The 19,155-nt window shown below is 59.9% G+C and overlaps 1 protein-coding gene across 10 annotated transcripts; it reads left to right on the forward strand.

Annotated features, from left to right (window-relative positions):
- The first annotated feature begins 771 nt into the window (after nt 1-771).
- On the forward strand, nt 772-18,786 carry LOC115645265 (zinc finger protein 585A-like). Of its 10 annotated transcripts, XR_003998700.1 has the most exons (8): nt 772-900; nt 9,017-9,149; nt 10,466-10,620; nt 11,153-11,374; nt 11,760-11,873; nt 12,639-12,752; nt 13,063-16,117; nt 17,812-18,786. XR_003998700.1 is itself a non-coding variant. In XM_030549633.1 (7 exons), exons 4-7 carry the CDS (start codon nt 11,272-11,274, stop codon nt 15,570-15,572), a joined length of 2,841 nt encoding a protein of 946 aa, XP_030405493.1. In that variant the 5' UTR covers nt 772-900; nt 9,012-9,149; nt 10,466-10,620; nt 11,153-11,271; the 3' UTR covers nt 15,573-18,786. The 10 variants fall into 10 exon arrangements, 9 of the variants coding, with proteins under 9 accessions (XP_030405493.1, XP_030405491.1, XP_030405495.1 ...); XM_030549633.1 differs by having other exon boundaries at nt 9,012-9,149; nt 13,063-18,786; XM_030549631.1 differs by having other exon boundaries at nt 13,063-18,786.
- Nucleotides 18,787-19,155: the final 369 nt, after the last annotated feature.

A 19,155-nucleotide genomic window follows, 5' to 3' on the forward strand; every position in this document is an offset into this window, starting at 1 on the left:
CTGCTGACCGGACTGTGGCGGGTCCCGTTGTCAACTGCATTTTCCAGTCAAAAACCGGACACCTGGCAACCCTGACTTAGAGTGGGGGAGGGGAGTCAGGACGCCTGGGTTCCATAGCCTCAGCCTCTCAGGTCTTGGCTCCCCAACTGGGCAGAGGCGGCGCTCTGGTACGTCTCTCTGGTGCTGCCAGAGCGGCACTCTGGCACGTCTCTATGGTACTGGGGGAGGGACACTCTGGTACGTCTCTACAGTCTCTATGGCGCCACCACCCGGGCGCTCAGGGAGGTGCGCCGCCATGCGGGCACTTCTCTGTGGTGCCACGGAAGCGGCGCTCTGGCACGTCTCTATGGTGGCACCACCTGAGCGGCGCTCTGGCGGAGACGCCTCTATGGTGCCATGGGAGCGGCGCTCTGGCAGGACTCTATGGTGTGATGGAGCGGCGCTCTGGCAGGACTCTATGGTGTGATGGGGCGGCGCTCTGGCAGGACTCTATAGTGTGGTGGGGCGGCGCTCTGGCAGGACTCTATGGTGCCATGGGAGCGGCGCTCTGGCAGGACTCTATGGTGTGGTGGGGCGGCGCTCTGGCAGGACTCTATGGTGTGATGGGGCGGCGCTCTGGCAGGACTCTATGGTGCCATGGGAGCGGCGCTCTGGCAGGACTCTATGGTGCCATGGGGCGGCGCTCTAGCTGTCCCTGTCAAGGCTCCTCCCCTCTACAGAACACCGCGCGGGCCCCTCCTGCTCTCCCAGCTCCCGGGAGCGCCCCGCCCCGCCCGGAACTACATCTCCCATCACCCCGTGAAGTCCCGCGTGCTCTCGCGAGATGTCTGGCTCCTAGCTTTCCCGTGATCCCTTGCGGGGCCGCGCTCAGCGGCGGCGTCTCCACGGGGCCCGCTGAAGGTGAGCGCGTCCGCGCGGCGTTCCGCCGTGACGTCATCCCGCGAGGCTGGGCGGTCGCCGCGGTGATGCGGGTCTCGGGCTGAGCGCGGGAGTTGGGCTGCGTTGCCATAACAATGCGCGATGACGTGTTCCCGCCACAAAATGGAGTCACGGGGTGACGTAAGCGCCGCAGCCGTGATGGGAGGAGGCGCTGGGGGGGCAGGGGGGGCGTCTGGCGACCGCGTGGGGAGTTGAGGTGTGGGGAGAGGCTGGGGGGAGGGGACGGTGTGGGGAGAGGCTGGGGGGGACGGTTAGGTTGGGGAGGAGGGATGGGTGTGGGGAGAGGCTGGGAGGAGGGGATGGTGTGGGGAGAGGCTGGGGGGGACGGTTAGGTTGGGGAGGAGGGATGGGTGTGGGGAGAGGCTGGGAGGAGGGGATGGTGTGGGGAGAGGCTGGGGGGGACGGTTAGGTTGGGGAGGAGGGATGGGTGTGGGGAGAGGCTGGGAGGAGGGGATGGTGTGGGGAGAGGCTGGGGGGGGACGGTTAGGTTGGGGAGGAGGGATGGGTGTGGGGAGAGGCTGGGGGGACGGTTAGGTTGGGGAGGAGGGATGGGTGTGGGGAGAGGCTGGGGGGACGGTTAGGTTGGGGAGGAGGGATGGGTGTGGGGAGAGGCTGGGAGGAGGGGATGGTGTGGGGAGAGGCTGGGGGGGACGGTTAGGTTGGGGAGGAGGGATGGGTGTGGGGAGAGGCTGGGAGGAGGGGATGGTGTGGGGAGAGGCTGGGGGGGGACGGTTAGGTTGGGGTGGAGGGATGGGTGTGGGGAGAGGCTGGGGGGGACGGTTAGGTTGGGGAGGAGGGGATGGTGTGGGGAGAGGCTGGGAGGAGGGGATGGTGTGGGGAGAGGCTGGGGGGGACGGTTAGGTTGGGGAGGAGGGATGGGTGTGGGGAGAGGCTGGGAGGAGGGGATGGTGTGGGGAGAGGCTGGGGGGGGACGGTTAGGTTGGGGAGGAGGGATGGGTGTGGGGAGAGGCTGGGAGGAGGGGATGGTGTGGGGAGAGGCTGGGGGGGACGGTTAGGTTGGGGTGGAGGGATGGGTTGTGGGGAGAGGCTGGGAGGAGGGGATGGTGTGGGGAGAGGCTGGGGGGGGACGGTTAGGTTGGGGAGGAGGGATGGGGGTGGGGAGAGGCTGGGAGGAGGGGATGGTGTGGGGAGAGGCGGGGGGGACGGTTAGGTTGGGGTGGAGGGATGGGTGTGGGGAGAGGCTGGGAGGAGGGGACGGTGTGGGGAGAGGCTGGGGGGGACGGTTAGGTTGGGGTGAAGGGATGGGTGTGGGGAGAGGCTGGGGGGACGGTTAGGTTGGGGAGGAGGGATGGGTGTGGGGAGAGGCTGGGGGGGGACGGTTAGGTTGGGGTGGAGGGATGGGTGTGGGGAGAGGCTGGGAGGAGGGATGGGTGTGGGGAGAGGCTGGGGGGGACGGTTAGGTTGGGGAGGAGGGATGGGTGTGGGAGAGGCTGGAGGAGGGGATGGTGTGGGGAGAGGCTGGGGGGGGACGGTTTGGGTGGGGGTGGAGGGATGGGTGTGGGGAGAGGCTGGGAGGAGGGGATGGTGTGGGGAGAGGCTGGGGGGGACGGTTAGGTTGGGGAGGAGGGATGGGTGTGGGGAGAGGCTGGGAGGAGGGGATGGGTGGGGAGAGGCTGGGGGGACGGTTAGGTTGGGGTGGAGGGATGGGTGTGGGGAGAGGCTGGGAGGAGGGGATGGTGTGGGGAGAGGCTGGGGGGGACGGTTAGGTTGGGGAGGAGGGATGGGGGTGGGGAGAGGCTGGGAGGAGGGGATGGTGTGGGGAGAGGCGGGGGGGACGGTTAGGTTGGGGTGGAGGGATGGGGTGGGGAGAGGCTGGGAGGAGGGGACGGTGTGGGGAGAGGCTGGGAGGAGGGGACGGTTAGGTTGGGGAGGAGGGATGGGTGTGGGGAGAGGCTGGGGGGACGGTTAGGTTGGGGAGGAGGGATGGGTGTGGGGAGAGGCTGGGGGGGACGGTTAGGTTGGGGAGGAGGGATGGGGGGGGGAGAGGCTGGGAGGAGGGGAGGGGGTGGGGAGAGGCTGGGGGGATGGGTTTGGTGGGGGTGGAGGGATGGGTGTGGGGAGAGGCTGGGGGGACGGTTAGGTTGGGTGGAGGGATGGGTGTGGGGAGAGGCTGGGAGGAGGGGACGGTGTGGGGAGAGGCTGGGGGGACGGTTAGGTTGGGGAGGAGGGATGGGTGTGGGGAGAGGCTGGGGGGACGGTTAGGTTGGGGAGGAGGGATGGGTGTGGGGAGAGGCTGGGAGGAGGGGATGGTGTGGGGAGAGGCTGGGGGGACGGTTAGGTTGGGGTGGAGGGATGGGGTGGGGAGAGGCTGGGAGGAGGGGATGGTGTGGGGAGAGGCTGGGGGGACGGTTAGGTTGGGGTGGAGGGATGGGTGTGGGGAGAGGCTGGGGGGGACGGTTAGGTTGGGAGGAGGGATGGGTGTGGGGAGAGGCTGGGAGGGGGGATGGTGTGGGGAGAGGCGGGGGGGACGGTTAGGTTGGGGTGGAGGGATGGGTGTGGGGAGAGGCTGGGAGGAGGGGACGGTGTGGGGAGAGGCTGGGGGGGACGGTTAGGTTGGGGTGGAGGGATGGGTGTGGGGAGAGGCTGGGGGGACGGTTAGGTTGGGGTGGAGGGATGGGTGTGGGGAGAGGCTGGGGGGACGGTTAGGTTGGGGAGGAGGGATGGGTGTGGGGAGAGGCTGGGGGGGACGGTTAGGTTGGGGAGGAGGGATGGGTGTGGGGAGAGGCTGGGAGGAGGGGATGGTGTGGGGAGAGGCTGGGGGGGACGGTTAGGTTGGGGTGGAGGGATGGGTGTGGGGAGAGGCTGGGAGGAGGGGATGGTGTGGGGAGAGGCTGGGGGGACGGTTAGGTTGGGGTGGAGGGATGGGTGTGGGGAGAGGCTGGGGGGGACGGTTAGGTTGGGGAGGAGGGATGGGTGTGGGGAGAGGCTGGGAGGAGGGGATGGTGTGGGGAGAGGCGGGGGGGACGGTTAGGTTGGGGTGGAGGGATGGGTGTGGGGAGAGGCTGGGAGGAGGGGACGGTGTGGGGAGAGGCTGGATGTGGGCAGAGAGGGCGGGGAGAGGCTGGATGGAGGGGACGGGTGTGGGGAGAGGCTGGGTGGGGGTGGGGAGAAGCTCGGTTGAGGTTAGTTTTATCCCTTGGCACTGCCCCGTGCTGAGGTGAGTTGTTCGTTGCGCTGGCAGAGGAATTACTCAGGATGCCGCCAGGGTGGGAAGGTGACGGGGACTGGGGCTGGAATGGAGAAAAGGGAAATGAAGGGTAAATGTCAAGGAAAACCTCCCTAGTGCATCAGTGAGAAGCATGTAAACCCACCTCCTAAGGCAGTTCACAGCCTGGCCACACTACTGGTCCCTTTCAGGAGTCTGATCTGAGTAGCCCAAGTGTCACTCACTTAAAAACTACTTGCTCACAAAATCAGACATAAAAACACTGCCGTGTCCGTGCGCACTATTATTGAGAAATTGCTAGCTCTCTCATTTCTACCAGAAAGGTATAGAGTACATGGATTGGAATGTAAATAATGGACTTACATTTCAGTGTGTAGTATGTAGAACAGTACAAATAAGTCATTGTAAGAAATTTGACTTTGCTAGTGCTTTTTATGTAGTCTGTTGTAAAACTGGACAAATCTCTAGATGAGCTGGTGTACCCCTGGAAGATCTCTGCATACCCCCAGGGCTAAGCATCCCCCTGGTTGAGAACCGCTGTCCTAAGGGAAGGGACAGGAGCCCTGCTAGCCAGGACATTACAAATTAGCTCTGTAAGTGAACTGTAGGGGACCGTCGTGCCATGGCCGTTGGAGGAGGGCTATAGCGAAACAGCAGTAAATTCTCTCTTTAGAGCTCGGTAACAGCTGGGAACAAGCTTCCGGCTCAGCTCTGGTGATGTTTGTCCATCTCGCTCCCTGCAGTGCTAGTTCCATGTGACCTGAATTCAGGGGATGGGCGAAAGGAGACTCAGTCACAGTGTTTGCCAGACTGGCTGCTAGTAGATACAGCCTTGTACACCTCTGCACAGCTATGGCGCGACCCAGTGTAACACAAATTCGGATATAAGGCGGTAAAAGCGCTGGCCGGGGGAGCTGTTTCGCCTATAACACGATAAGACTTTTTGGCTTCTGAGGACAGCATTATATCGGGGTCGAGGTGTATTGCAAAGATGCTCAGTCTCGCTGCTTTGGGACTTCTGTGAAAAACACATCCTGTGTTCAAGTCTCCTGGGGACAGGTGGTTTCAGCTTGGATTGGCCCTTATTGTCCAACATCCCCCTGTGCTTAATGAAAGATGGAAACAACTCAAATTGCTGAAGGAGCTGAGCTTGGGTGTCCGGCAGCAGGATAGGGAGGGGAAGTGCACTTTCCCTTTGTAGGTTCAAGGGTTTAGTTGTTCTTATTGTGGTCAACTGTATCAATCAATGGAGCCATCCAAGAGATCTCTCCCTGTGCGTAGGGGGGGGTTCTGTTCTAGCACAGGGGCTGGGGAGACCTGGAAGCCAACATGGGGCAGAGCAGGGAAATGGGAGCAGAACCAAACCCTTGAGTACTTCTTTGTAAATAACTGCAAACCAAGAGAGTGCTGAAAGCCAGTTCTTCTCACCGGTGCCACCCTTTTTGACCTGAGTGGTTAGCCAATATCTGGTGACTTGTGGGTTGTTAGGAGCAATCGATGATGGAATCAGGCATTTCTTTGATGCATCCCTATTTATCTACAAAGAGTATGCAAAGTTCTGTCTCCCTGAACACAGCAGGAATCAAGCAATTGGAGAAAGCTTCTTTGTTCCTGGTTCCAAGCCCCTTTCCAGCTAGCACTCTGCCCAAGAGCTTTCTCTTAAGGTCATGCTACAAATGCTTCTCTGGCTGTCTCTAGTGCTTTCCTGCTGCCTTCTCTGTGTGCCTCTGTGGTGTTTCTGGCTGCTTCTCTCCCCACGCATGCACGGCTCCATCGCAGCAATATCCATCCCCCTGCATGTGCTCAGCTCCTTGCATATGGCCTGTGTTTTGGGTGGTGGCTCCTTGTTTCAGCCATCTTATTCCATAAAGGAGTTAATTGTTTCTTACATTTATCCTGAATGAAGGGCAGCTTTTACTCCCACCCGCTTCAAGTGCCCACCCCGCCCCCAGCACAACATCGGGCACTAGCTCTGGGCACTATGGGATGGAAAAGCCCATCGACACCCCCACATCAAGAGGCTACCGCATGTATGCCTTGGAAAGTGCTTTCTGGGTGGGTAAAGCAGTGGTTTCCACATATGTCTTTATGGGAGGTGGTTGAGGATCACCATTGCTTGCCTCACCTGATATAGGTAGGTCAGGAGTGGTCTTCCCCAGCAGTTGTATAGGAGTGAAGAGAGGGTGTACAGTTGCCCCTGAGTCTCTCCTGTGCTCCCTGCAGTGCTAATGTGGAGGCTGGACCCCATCCCCTCCTGCCTCCCTGACATCTCCCTCCCTGAGCCAAACCTGTCCCTGGCTGCCTGCCAGTCGGGAGGCCCCTCTGCACACGGAACCCAGCTCTGTTGTCTTTGTAAATAGAACGAGGGGCCAGCGGAGGGATTTGTCTCATTCCGTTGCAAAGTTCCTGTGAGTTTTCCTCTCCACACCCCAATGTCCCCTCCAGCAGGCTTAGCCTCTTCCCTTCCTTTGGCTTCTTCATGGAACTGGGATGTGCACACAGCTTCCTGGTGTGGGCTGGGCAATGCCTCACTTGTTTCACGTGGGAGTGTGGTTTATTGATGGGAGCTGGGGATTGGAAGTCAGGATCCCTGGTTTCCAAACTCAGCTCTGCCCTGATTTCTTGAGTAGTGCAGGCCAAGTAATTTTCTGTGCCTCGGTTTTCCCATCTGTAAATGGGGGATGAATCTTTGTGCCGCAGAGGTCCGAGTGCCTGATTCTGCTGTCATGAGGACCCTACGCTGCTGGAACTTCCGCAGTTACCCCCGATCCTCACTGGGGTGAGATCAGCACAGGCTCCTTACTCTGGTGCGCTACTCCAGTTCCCAGGAAAGGCTGAGAAGCGCTGATCCAAATGAGCTTCCTTAACTGCTTACTCTCTTACCAGCCGAGTACTGAGAATGGTTCTGCCTGATAGGCTCAGAGACTCAGCAAGAGCTGCCGCAGCACTAATGGAGCTGGTGGGGGTGGGGGCTTTTATTAGAATTTGTGGCCCAGCACATCTGAGGGTGCATCAGAGGAGATGAGTGTGGAAGTCCCTCAGCCACACCAGTCACCAGTGTCTAACCGGCCTATGGCACTTGGCATAAGACTTCTTGCCAGTCCTTTCCTGGGACTTCTTCCCTGACACTACCCCTAGCTTAGTTGGTATCCATAGTGCCTTCCTGTTCCTCGGATGCTCTAGCGAACAAGGAGGAACATGGATTTTAAAGCATCTGAAGGTGCTGAAGTTCAAAGCCTGTTTTCTCAGCTCAAATTCTGGTCCGTGGTTATGCAACATTTCCCAACGAGTAGCTTTCCTGCAGCGTGCTGTGTCCTTCCAGCACCAGCCCAGGGTGAACGTTTCCCTTCAAAGCAGAGCATTTGGGCACAGATGAAGATGAAAGTGCAGAAAGCTCCACAGAGAGAATAGAAGAGACGACGAGTTTTCAATAAATGCTCCTGCCCCAGAAAAGTGGAACTAATGGCGTTTGCGACATAAAGCAGGTGCTCTGCCCGCTAGGAGCGCACGACAGCACCTCCAGGATTAGCTGCAGCAAGGCTCCTCTGCTGCCAGGGAGAAAAATTACTGGGGAGGAGACTGGAGGTAATTCCTCCCTCTTTACTATGGATGTCTGGGACAGGCCCAACAGTTCAGTTAAAGTGCAGGGTAAGCCTGGGTCTGGGGGCCAGGCCGTCCTGAGTCTGAATCCCAGCTCTGATACTCGCTAGCTGCAAGGCCTGGGGAAAGTTCCTTCCCATCCACGTGTCTCCATTACTGCCTGCTGCGTTGGAGTGCTTCAAGGATCAGCTAACCGCTTTGGAAATGGGATGTTCTCTGTCAGCGCTGCGGGTCAGGCACTGAGAGGTGTGCAGCTCTCCTGACTTCAGTGGGGAGCTGACAACCAGCCCCTCCGAAAATCAGGGGCTGAGTGCAGTTGTCCTACACATCAGACTTAACCCTTCATGTGCTAGCTAATCAGTGTTGGAACACAAACACTGGCTCCTTTGTGAAGGCGTGGCGGGGGCTGTAGTGTATGAATCGGGGAGGGTTTCTGGCAGCTTCGGATGAGAGTGGGGCTCCTGTCTGGAGGGCTGCCATTCTATACATCTCCCCCACCCCCATTCTGCATTCTGTGCTGGTACCCCTTTCTCAGACAAGAGAGCGCGCAGCCATAGGAAGGGGATAGAGATGGAGCCAAGGCCAGGCGGGGACAGTTCAGTGGAGAGAGGAGGAGACAAAGTAATGACTGGATAGACAGGTAAATCAGGGCTCTCCTTTATCACCGCCTACACTGCAGGAACAAAGGGCCATTCCGGGACTTGAAAGGCAGCACGTTTAGAACTCAGCAAAGGACAGAATTGGTGCCTAATTCACCTGTAGGAGACTCAGCCACAGGCTAGCGCTAAGGCCAGGCCAGGAGTCGCTGAATTAGTGAAACAAAGGATGAGAGGAGGGGAAATTCTCTGCATTCCTACTTCCTGCAGTGCTACCCTCCAGGGCTGTGGGCCCAGCTCAGCTGGTGGGCTGGGAGAAAGGGGCCCTGATTTCGCTGGACGGGCAGGCTGTGTGCTGTACTGGGGACTGCTGGGAGCTGTAGTTCTCTCTCCCCTCCCCCATTGTGTACTGTGAAGCAGGCTAGGCAGCACTCACGTGGGGTAGCATCCTCTCCCAGCATGGACTACAAGTCCCAGGAGTGCTGAGCGGGCTGGTCTTGGGGAAGTTTGCAATAACAGTGCTCTGAATTCAGTACAGCGCCTGGGCTTAGCTGAACTCTTTCCCTAAGATGGCTGGAGAGAGGTGGGATGAAAGCGTCGGTCAGGTCCCTCTCTGAGCAGCTTCCAGCCTTTGGGTTGTGCCTCTCTTCTGTCCCCAGCCCCCACTTACTAGTTCTCCTTGCTGTCAGTGCAGGGATCTGCAGCAGCCCCTCGAAGAAGCTGGGAGAAGGGACAGGATCTTGTCCTCACATCCTCCACACAGGATCCACGGCATCTTCCACCGAGGCGTCTCCCATGGGAAAGTGCGTACAGGGGGTGCTGCCCAGGTAGGCCACAGCCGGGGGACTGCAGGGTGCCAGAGGCTTGCCTGACTGCTTGCTGTCTTGTGCACACGCATTGCGGACAGGGAGGGGTTAATTCTGATCTCTATTTCCGCCCCCTCCCCCATCACAGAAGAGAGGAAGGTGGTGCTGTGGTGGGTGGGGGCAGCCTTTGATCCCTTGTTGCTCTGTGAGGGGTTTGTGGTGGCGGTTGGACACTTGCTGGGGGAGTTGGAGACCTAACAATGCATCACCCCATTTGTTATTTTGTGCCTTCATTCACACTCCTGGCTGAGCTCCCTGCCCCTTGAGGGCAGTAACCAGGCTGCTGTAATAGACAGAAGACTTGGATCCTATGGACTGTTCAGCCTCCTGAGCCTGGGCAGTGTCCAGACCTTGTCTGCATGCCTGGCCTGCCTGGCACACGTCTGGCACCCTTCCTGGAGGTGTGGAACCCTGCGCTCCAGTTGCCCTAGGCCCCAAGACCAGTGTTGATTCCCCAGGTCTTCCCAGGATTTAAGCTCCGCCCGCCTGGGCACTCTGGTTTACAGGTTAATCCTACAGGGACTTTGTTACAGTTAAAGCAAGTGACACAGACATCGCAAAGGTATTTCTGAACTACACACACCTCACTCATACCCAGAGTACAAGGGATATACAGAGCTATGGAGAAGTAACAAACAGCTGCATGCAAGACCCTGCCTCAGTTTCCTCACCTCTCCTGAGAGCCCTTTGGGTCTTAGTCACTGCACCTCCAGGAGTTCAGGATCCCTCTGTGCCCCCTCTCCTCCTGCCCAGCTTTCTCTTTGGTTCTAGCTAGAGACCTTCCCGACAGTAAGGAATACAGCTTGACTGTTTTCCTGGGAGGGAGGATGTGGTATATCCCAGATTCACTGATGAGGAAACTGAGGCACAGCAGAGAAAGTGACTTGCTCAAGGTCACATAGTGAATCAGTGGCAGAGCTGGAAGTAGGCCTCCCAGTCCCTACTCCAGCCACTCCCATGTGTGAGATGCTGCCAGCCAGCAGTTTGTTCACAGGCGTGTCCCCTGTCCATTCGTACCCCAGCTATCCCAAGCTTTTTCCTCCAGACAGAACCTTCTGCTCTCTGACATGACATCTGCAGCATGGTGAGGTAGGCAGGAGCCGTGGTACCACCAGTCACCCATCTTGTACTCAGCCATGTTGCCTGGTACGAGTGCCTGGCACACACAGCCTGTTCTCCCATTTCGGCCAGCACACAGTGGCCTTGCCCAGTAGACTTGGGTGGGTGACTGCTGTGCTGCTGAAGCAGGCAGGGCTGAGTGGGGGTTCTCGTTGCAGGTGCCGGTGACGTCTGAGGACGGCGGGGCTGTTTCTCCCCGGTGGAGTGGGCGGCGTTAGCGGAATGGCAGAGGGAGCTGTACTGGGGTGTGAGGTGGGAGGACTACGAGCTGGTCACCTTGCTGGGTGACGACTGTCTGCTGCACAGGCTAGAGGTGAGATGCCAGGCAGTAAAAGGGCTGGAGAGTGCTGATGTAAATACAACTCTTCGGTCGGGAGACGGTGCTGGGCAGGGCTCAGCTGTCTCACTGATTGAGGAGCCGTTACCTTCTCCTCCTTTAAACCCCTTTGCAAGATCCTGCTCCCTGAAAGCAGAGCTGGTACTGCCAGTGCATGGGACAGCTCTTCCCCCCAGCCACGGACGACAGTGTCACTAAACTCACTGCCCGCTGCTGCCTACCTCACTCTCTCTCACCAGCCTATGCTCCCCCAGTGGGATCTGGGAGCCAGGAGCTGAGGGAACCTGTACTGGGGCTGCCAGGAGCCAGGCTCTGTACTTCCTCACGGCTCCACTCTGCAGCCCTCCCTGGCAGGGCAGAGGGCTGCTCCCTGGCTGCCGCGGGTGGTTGTGGGTGTGGCTGTGAGGGGTGCTGGAGAGGATCACCCTCTTTGCCATGTACCTGGCTGGTTGGTGGGGCAGCAGGGAGCGCCCTGTCTCCCTCCTCATTCTGTCCCTCCCGTCCTCAGGCGAAAGCAGCTCCACAGGGAAAAGCGATCAGCCTGGGCCCCTGGTGGGGCGCAGGCGTTGCCTGTTGCAGGGTCTGAGATCCCCACCTCCACACAAGGCAGTGAGGCTGGGTGTAGCCATGTCCGAAGAACCGCACCCCTCAAAGGAGGGGGCAGAATGGCACAGCGAACTGGAGTTGGGTTGTGGAACCTTTTCTCGTGGCATCACCAGTTCAAATCCAGGTCAGTGCTGCTCCAAAGTCATTGTCATCTGAGCCTCTTTGGAGACCCTCATGAAATTATTTGGAGGGCCTCGGTCCACTTAGGCCACCTCCTAAAATCCACCCCCAGCCTGGCCCCGTCGCTGTCCATCTTGCATGAGACACTGGCGATTGAGTGGGCAGTGGAGACATTCCTCCCTGCCCCTCCGGGTGCTAGAGGGGCTGGGTATGATTGTGCCATTTTCCATTCTCCCCTCTCTGACCGTAGCTGTGCTCTGAGCAGCTGTGTCCCTCCACCCAGCGCCAGCTAGCAATGCAGCGGGGACCGAGCCCTGGCTCCCGTTGGCCTCAGTGCGGGCAGCAGTGGTCCAGCACCTGCTAACAGGAATATTTTCCCTCCGACCCAGGCCACCCGGCTCTCAAACCTGATCTCTTGTTCCGGATTGAACGAGGGGAACAACCAGGTGTGGGGGTTCAGCTGGTCTCTGGTGGCTTAGAGCGTCCGCCAGATCCCTGCACAGGTGAGTGCTCAGCACAGTAGCTAATTAGCAGCACATGAGGTTGAGAGAAGCCGATGAAACCGCCATTGGCTTAATCCTTCCATGTCTTTACTCACTGAGATCTGCCAGAGTTTCAGGGGACGTGTCAGTCATGGGTTTGCTCCAGTCCTAAATGGCATCTGGCTGTCGCCCCTCCCCTGTGATTGAGAGGGTCAGAGAGGATTAGTGCACAAGGCAAAGGACGAGTCTAGGCTCCCGGGTTCTAATCCCAGCTCTGTCACTCTGACTCACTGTGCAAATTTGGATCCGGTCACTTAACCTTCCTGGGCCTCAGTATCTCCATCAGTACAGTGTGGCTAGTGATCCAGACTTCCCTCCCAGGAGACAGGCTGGAGATGGGCTTCATTGACACGTGTTACGGGCTTTGAGATTCTGGGTTGAAGGCACCAAAAAAGAACAAAGTATTTTTCGGAACATTTGGAAGATGCGTTGAAAGCTCACTGTTTTCCCGGTCAGACCTGCTCTCCTCTGTCTGCCGGTCGCCCCCAGGACAGCGGTGAGGAAAAGACGGGCTTTTCAGAGAGCTTGCGGGTGTGTTGATTGTGTTGTCCGGTATCTTTAATTCCCCATTAGAAAGCAGAGGCTTAGAATAAAGACAAAGGTTCCCCTGGGACTTAGGTTAATTGTTTGAGTTGTGAAGTAGCAGATGCATCGTCTCCAGCACAGGGGTGTTGGCACTGGATGTGCCTAACCGTACACGATGACATCCTCTGTTCCCTCAACCAGGCTACGGATTTTTCAAGCCCGATGGTTTATTCCGTATCGAGCAATGGGAGGAGCGCTACATGGAGGCTCAGCAGAAACTGGAGGAGAGCAAGATCCTTGGAAGTGCCTGCGTAGGTGAGTGAGAGCTGCGGTTGGTTCTGCTCTGGGCTCCCCTTCCAGCGGAGGCTGAGATCAGCATAGGGGGTGGTTTGCTGGACCTGTTGTCTCAAGGGGCTGCAGTTCCATTGCAAAGATGAGGACAGCTGCAGTCTGCTCTGCTTTGTGGCAGTTAGCTGCAGCCTCTGCTGTTCTTGCAGGCTGGCAGTGCAGCCCTCGGCTGGGTACAGTCTGGGCCCAGCCTGAGGAGCTGCTCATTCCTGTAGAGTTTTACAAACGGCGAGGAAGGCCCATGGGTTCATGCTGTCATTCTCTCTTTGCAATCCAGCAGAGCACGGAGGTGTGAACGCAGTCGAGCAAGAAGAGAACTCAGAGAGCTTTGCTGCAGACTTAGAGCTGTCGCCCGTGGTCTGTGACAGTTCCGACAGTTCGTTTCACAGTCGGCAGCTGGTATCCAAGAGGCAGCAGAGAAACCAGACAAGGATCAAGATGGAAGAATCAGCCGGCTTCAGCAAATGTTCAGATGCCGTCGTACGTCAGCTGGGGGCTGGGCCTTTCCAGTGTGCCGAGTGCGGGAAACGCTTCCGCCAGAAGCAGAGCCTCGTCACACACGAGAGGATCCACACAGGAGAGAAGCCCTACAGGTGTCCAGACTGCGGGAAGAGCTTCAGCCAGAAGCCCAACCTCCTGACTCACCGGCGGATCCACACCGGGGAGCGGCCCTTCTCCTGCACGCAGTGTGCGAAGAGCTTCAGCCAGAAGGCCAATCTCATTGCCCACCAGAGGACCCATGTGGGGGAGAAGCCGCCGCAGTGGGGCGGGCTTGGGGGGAAGCCAAAGTCCCCAGCACACCAGGGAGACCATGAGGAAAAGCGGCCGTTCGTATGCCCCGAGTGCGGGAAGAGCTTCACGCAGAAACCCAACTTGGTGACTCACTACCGGACCCACACGGGCGAGCGACCCTTCAGCTGTGCCCAGTGCGGGAAGAGCTTCAACCAGAAGACCAACCTGGTGACTCACTACAGGACCCACACCGGGGAGCGGCCCTATGCCTGCCCCCAGTGCGGGAAGCGCTTCACCCAGAAGACCAACCTGGTGACTCACCAGAGCACCCACACGGATGCGCGCCCGTACCCGTGCGGGGAGTGCCAGAAGTGCTTCAAGGACAAGGTGTCCCTGAAAGCGCACCAGAGAACCCACAGCCTGAGCCAGCCCAGACCCTGTGGGAATCCAGAGCCAATCCCACTCCACAGTCCCCCCGCTGTGCTGCTCCAGCCCTCAGGTGCTGAGCAGGAGACCCAGCGTGACCCCACTCAGCCAGTGCTAGCCCAGAAGATCCCCGGAAACCAGGCACTGTGCACGTGCACGGACTGTGGTAGCAGCTTCCCCCAGAAACAGCATATCCCACTGCCCCAGCAAACCCCCTCAGCAGAGCAGGCGTTCCTGTGCGTGCAGTGTGGGGAAGGCTGCCCACAGGCGACCCTTCTGAAGCCCCAGCCTGGCCATGCCATAGAGAGGCCCTGTGAGAGCGTCCAGTACGGGAGAGGCCTCAGCCTGAACCAACATCTCCTCAGACACCTGGAGCCCTGCCTGGGCCCTGGCGACGCGGCGCACGCAGCCCCCGGGGCAGAGCGGCCCTTCATCTGTAACCAGTGTGGGAGCAGCTTTAGCTTTTGGCCGGCTCTCGTTGCTCATCAGGGCAGCCACGCAGGATGGCAGCCGTATCCGCTTCCTGACCGCGGGAAAGGCCTCAGGCCCCGGCTGTCCCTACCAGCCCCGCAGGAGGCGCAGGTGGGGCAGACAGCCTGGACGTGTCCTGAGTGCAGGCGGAGTTTCAGCTTGCACAGCCAGCTGGAAAAGCACCGGGAAAGCCACTGGGGCGACAGGCCCCATCGCTGTGATGTGTGCGGGAAGAGCTTCGGCTTGAAAGCCAACCTGATGACGCACCAGCGGCTCCACACGGGCGAGCGGCCCTTCGCCTGCAGCCAGTGCGGGCGGCGCTTCAACCAGAAGGGGAACCTGGTGACTCACTACCGGACCCACACGGGCGAGCGACCTTTCGCCTGCCCCCAGTGTGGCAAGAGCTTCAGCCAGAAACCCAACCTCCTCGCCCACCAGAGAACCCATGTGGGGCGGCGGCCCTTTGCCTGCGCCCAGTGCCCCAAGCGCTTCAAAGGCAAGATGTCCCTGAAGATCCACCAGCGTGTCCACGTAGGGGAGAGACCTCCCGCAAGGCCGCCGAGCGTGGATCTGATAGAGGCCCACGCCGGGAAGAGGTGCTGTTCCCACTCACCATGCGGGAAACCCTTCAAGGAGCACGTTGCCCTGCAGCTCCCCCAGCGAGTGCCCGGTGGGGAGCGGCCATACGCCTGCCCAGAGTGTGGGAAATGCTTCCGGCAGAAGGTCACGCTGGTCACGCACCTCCGGACCCACACCGGGGAGCGGCCATTCCAGTGCACCCAGTGCGGGAGGAGCTTCAGCCAGAAGCCCAACCTCCTCACGCACCAGCGGACTCACACCGGCGAGCGGCCCTTTGCCTGCACTGTGTGCGGGAAGGGCTTCAGCTGGAAGCCCAACCTGGTGACTCATTACCGCACCCACACCGGGGAGCGGCCCTACAGCTGCACTGACTGCGGGAAGACCTTCAGCCAGAAGCCCAATCTCCTCACTCACCGCAGAACCCACTCCCAGCAGAGACCGTATGCTTCCCCCAGTGCCACGCAAGCTTCCCCCACGGGGACACCTTCACCTTGTGCCGCGGTGGGGACTGGCCCCACGTGTGCTTGGCCTGCAGAGGGTGCCTCAGCCACCACGTCCCCCACGGTGGGGAGCTCCTGAAGCCAAGCAAGCAGAGACGTGGTGTCAATGTAGTAGGGGTGGCAGGAGCTTTGAAGATCAGAGAGCTCTGCGGGCGCACCAGAGAGCATCCGTCCCCTTGTGCAAGCTGGAGTGAGTAGAGCGTGTGCCTGATCGGCGAGCTGTACGGTGACTGGATCTGGGAACCTGGGGCTAACCCGTGCTGCTGCCGCACCCACGGCACCAGACACGGACCGGGGAACTTTACAGCCAGAAGCCAGATCTGACTTCATTCTGCACACACCGAACTTCAGAGAGGACACAGCTGCTGGCAGTGGGCAAGCCGGCTGATCGATCAGCACACATCGCTGCAGGGTGCAGAGAGTACTGCTGTGAGCAGAGCGAGGGGAGGGCACAGCAAGCTGGCAGGCCTGGGGCCCTGCAGCGAGTGTCCTGGGAAACCAAACCCTGAAATACTCCCTGGACAGAACGGCCTGTGGAGCTCTACCCTCTCACCTCCCTGGAGCTAAATGTGGGGTGGGGGTGGCTCTTGGAAGCTCCGATCCAAGCAGAGGCAGAGCCTGGGCGTAAGTTGTACCGAGGGTATTGCTGGGTTCTGGATCCCCCCCAGAGCCAGCTGCAGGGCAGTGAAAGGCCGCCTGGGACTGCCAGCTCCAGCCCCTGTAGACAGTAACAGTGTGTATGTTGCTCCCCCCTTCCCGTGTCTGCACTTCTTGAGGGGGGAGGGGCAGGAGGCCCAGCCCCACAGAAAGCCGCGGTTGGTCTGAAAGCAGTGGGTGGGGGGAGGTGCCCATGCGGGGGAGCAGGAAGGAGAAGCTGGGTGCGGATGCCCTGGTGGAGGAGGACTGTGTGCTGGGGCAGAGCTCAGCTCCATGGGCCCGTCAAGGGGCAGCGGGGGGCACGGGGAGCCCTGGTACCTGCTTAGCTGAGCCGCCAGCCTCGGCCAGGTGTGTAATTAGCTCCAGGGCGGAGAACAGAGCCATCAGCAGGTTGCAGTGTGATACTCCCAGCTGTGCTATGCCCATCCCAGCAGGAGCGTGGTGACACCAGGACTGTCGTATGTCCCAGACAGGAAAAAAAGAAATACTAATGGCAGGAGGACTCGGGGGGTGGGTGGGGAACGCAGAGCCCATGGCTGGGGGGACAAGGGACACACACAGCCCCTGGCAGAACGGGGGGCACACAGAGCCTCTAGCATGAGGCTGTGGGTTGTAGCAGGGAGCCCCTGTACTAGAGGGGGGAAGGGAGGGTGGCACCCAGGGAGCGGGTGGGGAACGGAGGGATGCAGGACCCCGGTGTGTGCTGAGTTAGGCCTGCAGCAGTGACAGTGTGTGTGGTGAGCCTCTCGTAAGTTCTCTCCCTTACCTAGAAACGCAGCCAGCAGTGCCCCAGGGTGTTACAGCTAAGGGGGTATCGCATGGGTAGGTCAGTCACTCAGCAATGGACCCCGCTCCGACAGCCCTCCCCAGGGCTGTGCATTCCCAGGCAGCAGTGGGCGTCTGGCTCTCAGGCCTCCCCAGGATCCCTCGTGCTGGCGGCGAAGGCGCTGCCTGTCGGTGGATTGCTGCCGTAGGGTGTTGGGGGGACTGAAGCTGCCTGCTGCAGAGGTGGGGAGGGGACAGCCTGGCCTGTGGGTGTGGCTGGGTGAACAGGTCGAATGATGAGGGGGAGGAAGCCAGGGCTGGTTGGGGACCCAATCCTGTCTTCACTTAGTGACCGTGAGGTGGGGCCTGCGCTGCACCGTCTCTTCCCGGGCACCAGCCCCTGCTGTCACGAGCGCAAGCTTCTGCTTTCCCCACGGGCTGGCGCGGGGGGGGGGGACAGGCTGAGGGAAAGGAGCCCAGTTCCCACCAGCCATTGCCACACTAAGTCCTGTTGAGCAGTCCCAGCACGTGGGCAGAACGGGCCACTGGCCTGGCCTCCCGTGAGCCCCAGAGCGGATCTGGGGCAGGGTCGGGAGATGGGGCAGGCGCACATGCGAAGCGTGCAGGGCTCTGCCATAGCTGCTGACTGGTTCACCGGGACGTCGGGCTGCTAGGCCAGCGCCTTCCTCCCACACTGAACGTACATAGCTCCCAGGAGCGCCGGGGGGAGCTGGCTACAGAACCACGGGGGCTTCGCTACCTGAGCGCGCGCTGTCTCCCGTGCTGACATCTCCCGAAGCTTTGGGGCCCCTCCCAGCAGCAGCGGCTGGCTAGCGTGAGAGTGGGCACTTGGGTGGGGACCAACTAGTGTGTTGCTTCCTTTCGTTCTTGTCTAGCGTCCACAAGCCCCCCCGGCATGCCAGCCAGGCACCGCTGTGCAGCAGGGTTCATGGAGCGGGGTGCTCTGGAGGGGACCCTGCCTCAGGCGGTGAGGAGTGAAAGGCTGTACACTTCACGAACCGGACTGGGCTGCTTCCACCCTACGGTACAGAGAGCCGTGCGCACCCTGTCCCTGCAGCCACCTCCCCGCCTCCCTCGCTTGTGGGCACGGAGCCGCTTCGTTCCCAGCCACTGAGCCGCACCAGTGAGGACCACGTCCTGCTCTGGGTGGTGGTTAGCGCTGGGCGTGACATGGACTTGTGCCTTCAGAGGAAATTCTTCGGGGCAGGCACTCTTCCTGCGCCAGGGCTCTTGGTGCCACGCTAATACCCACGATAACTGCGCATGTATGCACTTGGCGTGGACACTCACTAGGTTACAGCTGTGGGACTGGGCATTTCAGCCCCCCGTGGTTGGTAATCTAGGATTGCCGTGTCCCATGACGGGCCCTGATGTGCTGCCATTGTCTGCCACTGGGCCAGGTGTGTTGTTTCCAGTGTGCCATGGAGCTGCTGGACCGGGACTAGCACGTCAGTTCCTTGGGTGTCAGCACCCTGAGGTAGGCTGGCAGAGCCTGGAGGACCAGTAAGGACTGTGCGTTGCTCGTGGATCAGGCTCCTGGCTTAGAACGCACCTGCCTAGGCAGCGAGCTGGATGGGACTGCCAGGGGCAGGAGGCTGCCGGATGGCACAGTTGCTTAGCATGGTTGAGGACCATTTCTCTAGCATGAAAACAAACCTGCTGCGTACCCACAGCCCTCTCATCACCAACCATCTCATGCTGCGGCTGTGTATTCACGGCGTGTCGCTGGTGGGAAATGCCCATGTCACCATCCTTGCTAAGCCAGCCCTGTGCTTGCACTGTCTTTCAGAGCCTGGGGAGTCCCCCCTGGGTATGTTCATGTACAATAAAAGCTTTGGGGCAGCAGGTGAGTTCTGTGTTTTGGAAATGCCTGACTGGTGGTGTGGGCTGCTTGGGAGCAAGGGCCAATCGCAGAGAGGACCCTGGTCAGGGGATTGGGTTCCAGCCTCTCGCTTCTAGGCTGAATTCAGGCCAGGCCAGCAGTAACTGCAAACCTTTGCTCTTGGGTGGCTGGTCAGAGGCCTGTGAGAGGTGAGTCCCTAAAGCTCCTAGCTCTCCTCGGTGTGCAGCGTAACCTCTGTGTATTGGCATCTCTGTCTGGCCGAGCAGTGGGGCAGGGAGGTTGCAGCTCCTGGACACCCTGCAGCATTAGGCCCATTGGCCTGTTCCTCAGCCACCAAATGTAGGGATTTGTTTGATGCAAACAAACAAACTTCCGT

Source organism: Gopherus evgoodei, chromosome 2, assembly GCF_007399415.2.
Source record: "Gopherus evgoodei ecotype Sinaloan lineage chromosome 2, rGopEvg1_v1.p, whole genome shotgun sequence".
Lineage (NCBI taxonomy): Eukaryota > Metazoa > Chordata > Testudines > Testudinidae > Gopherus > Gopherus evgoodei.

Coding starts and splice junctions, on each gene's coding strand:
- LOC115645265 (XM_030549633.1), top strand. CDS start 11,272: ATGTCCGAAGAACCGCACCCCTCAAAGGAGGGGGCAGAATGGCACAGC. Junction 11,874..12,638: donor TCCGCCAGATCCCTGCACAG/GTGAGTGCTCAG, acceptor TCCCTCAACCAG/GCTACGGATTTTTCAAGCCC. Junction 12,753..13,062: donor CCTTGGAAGTGCCTGCGTAG/GTGAGTGAGAGC, acceptor TTTGCAATCCAG/CAGAGCACGGAGGTGTGAAC.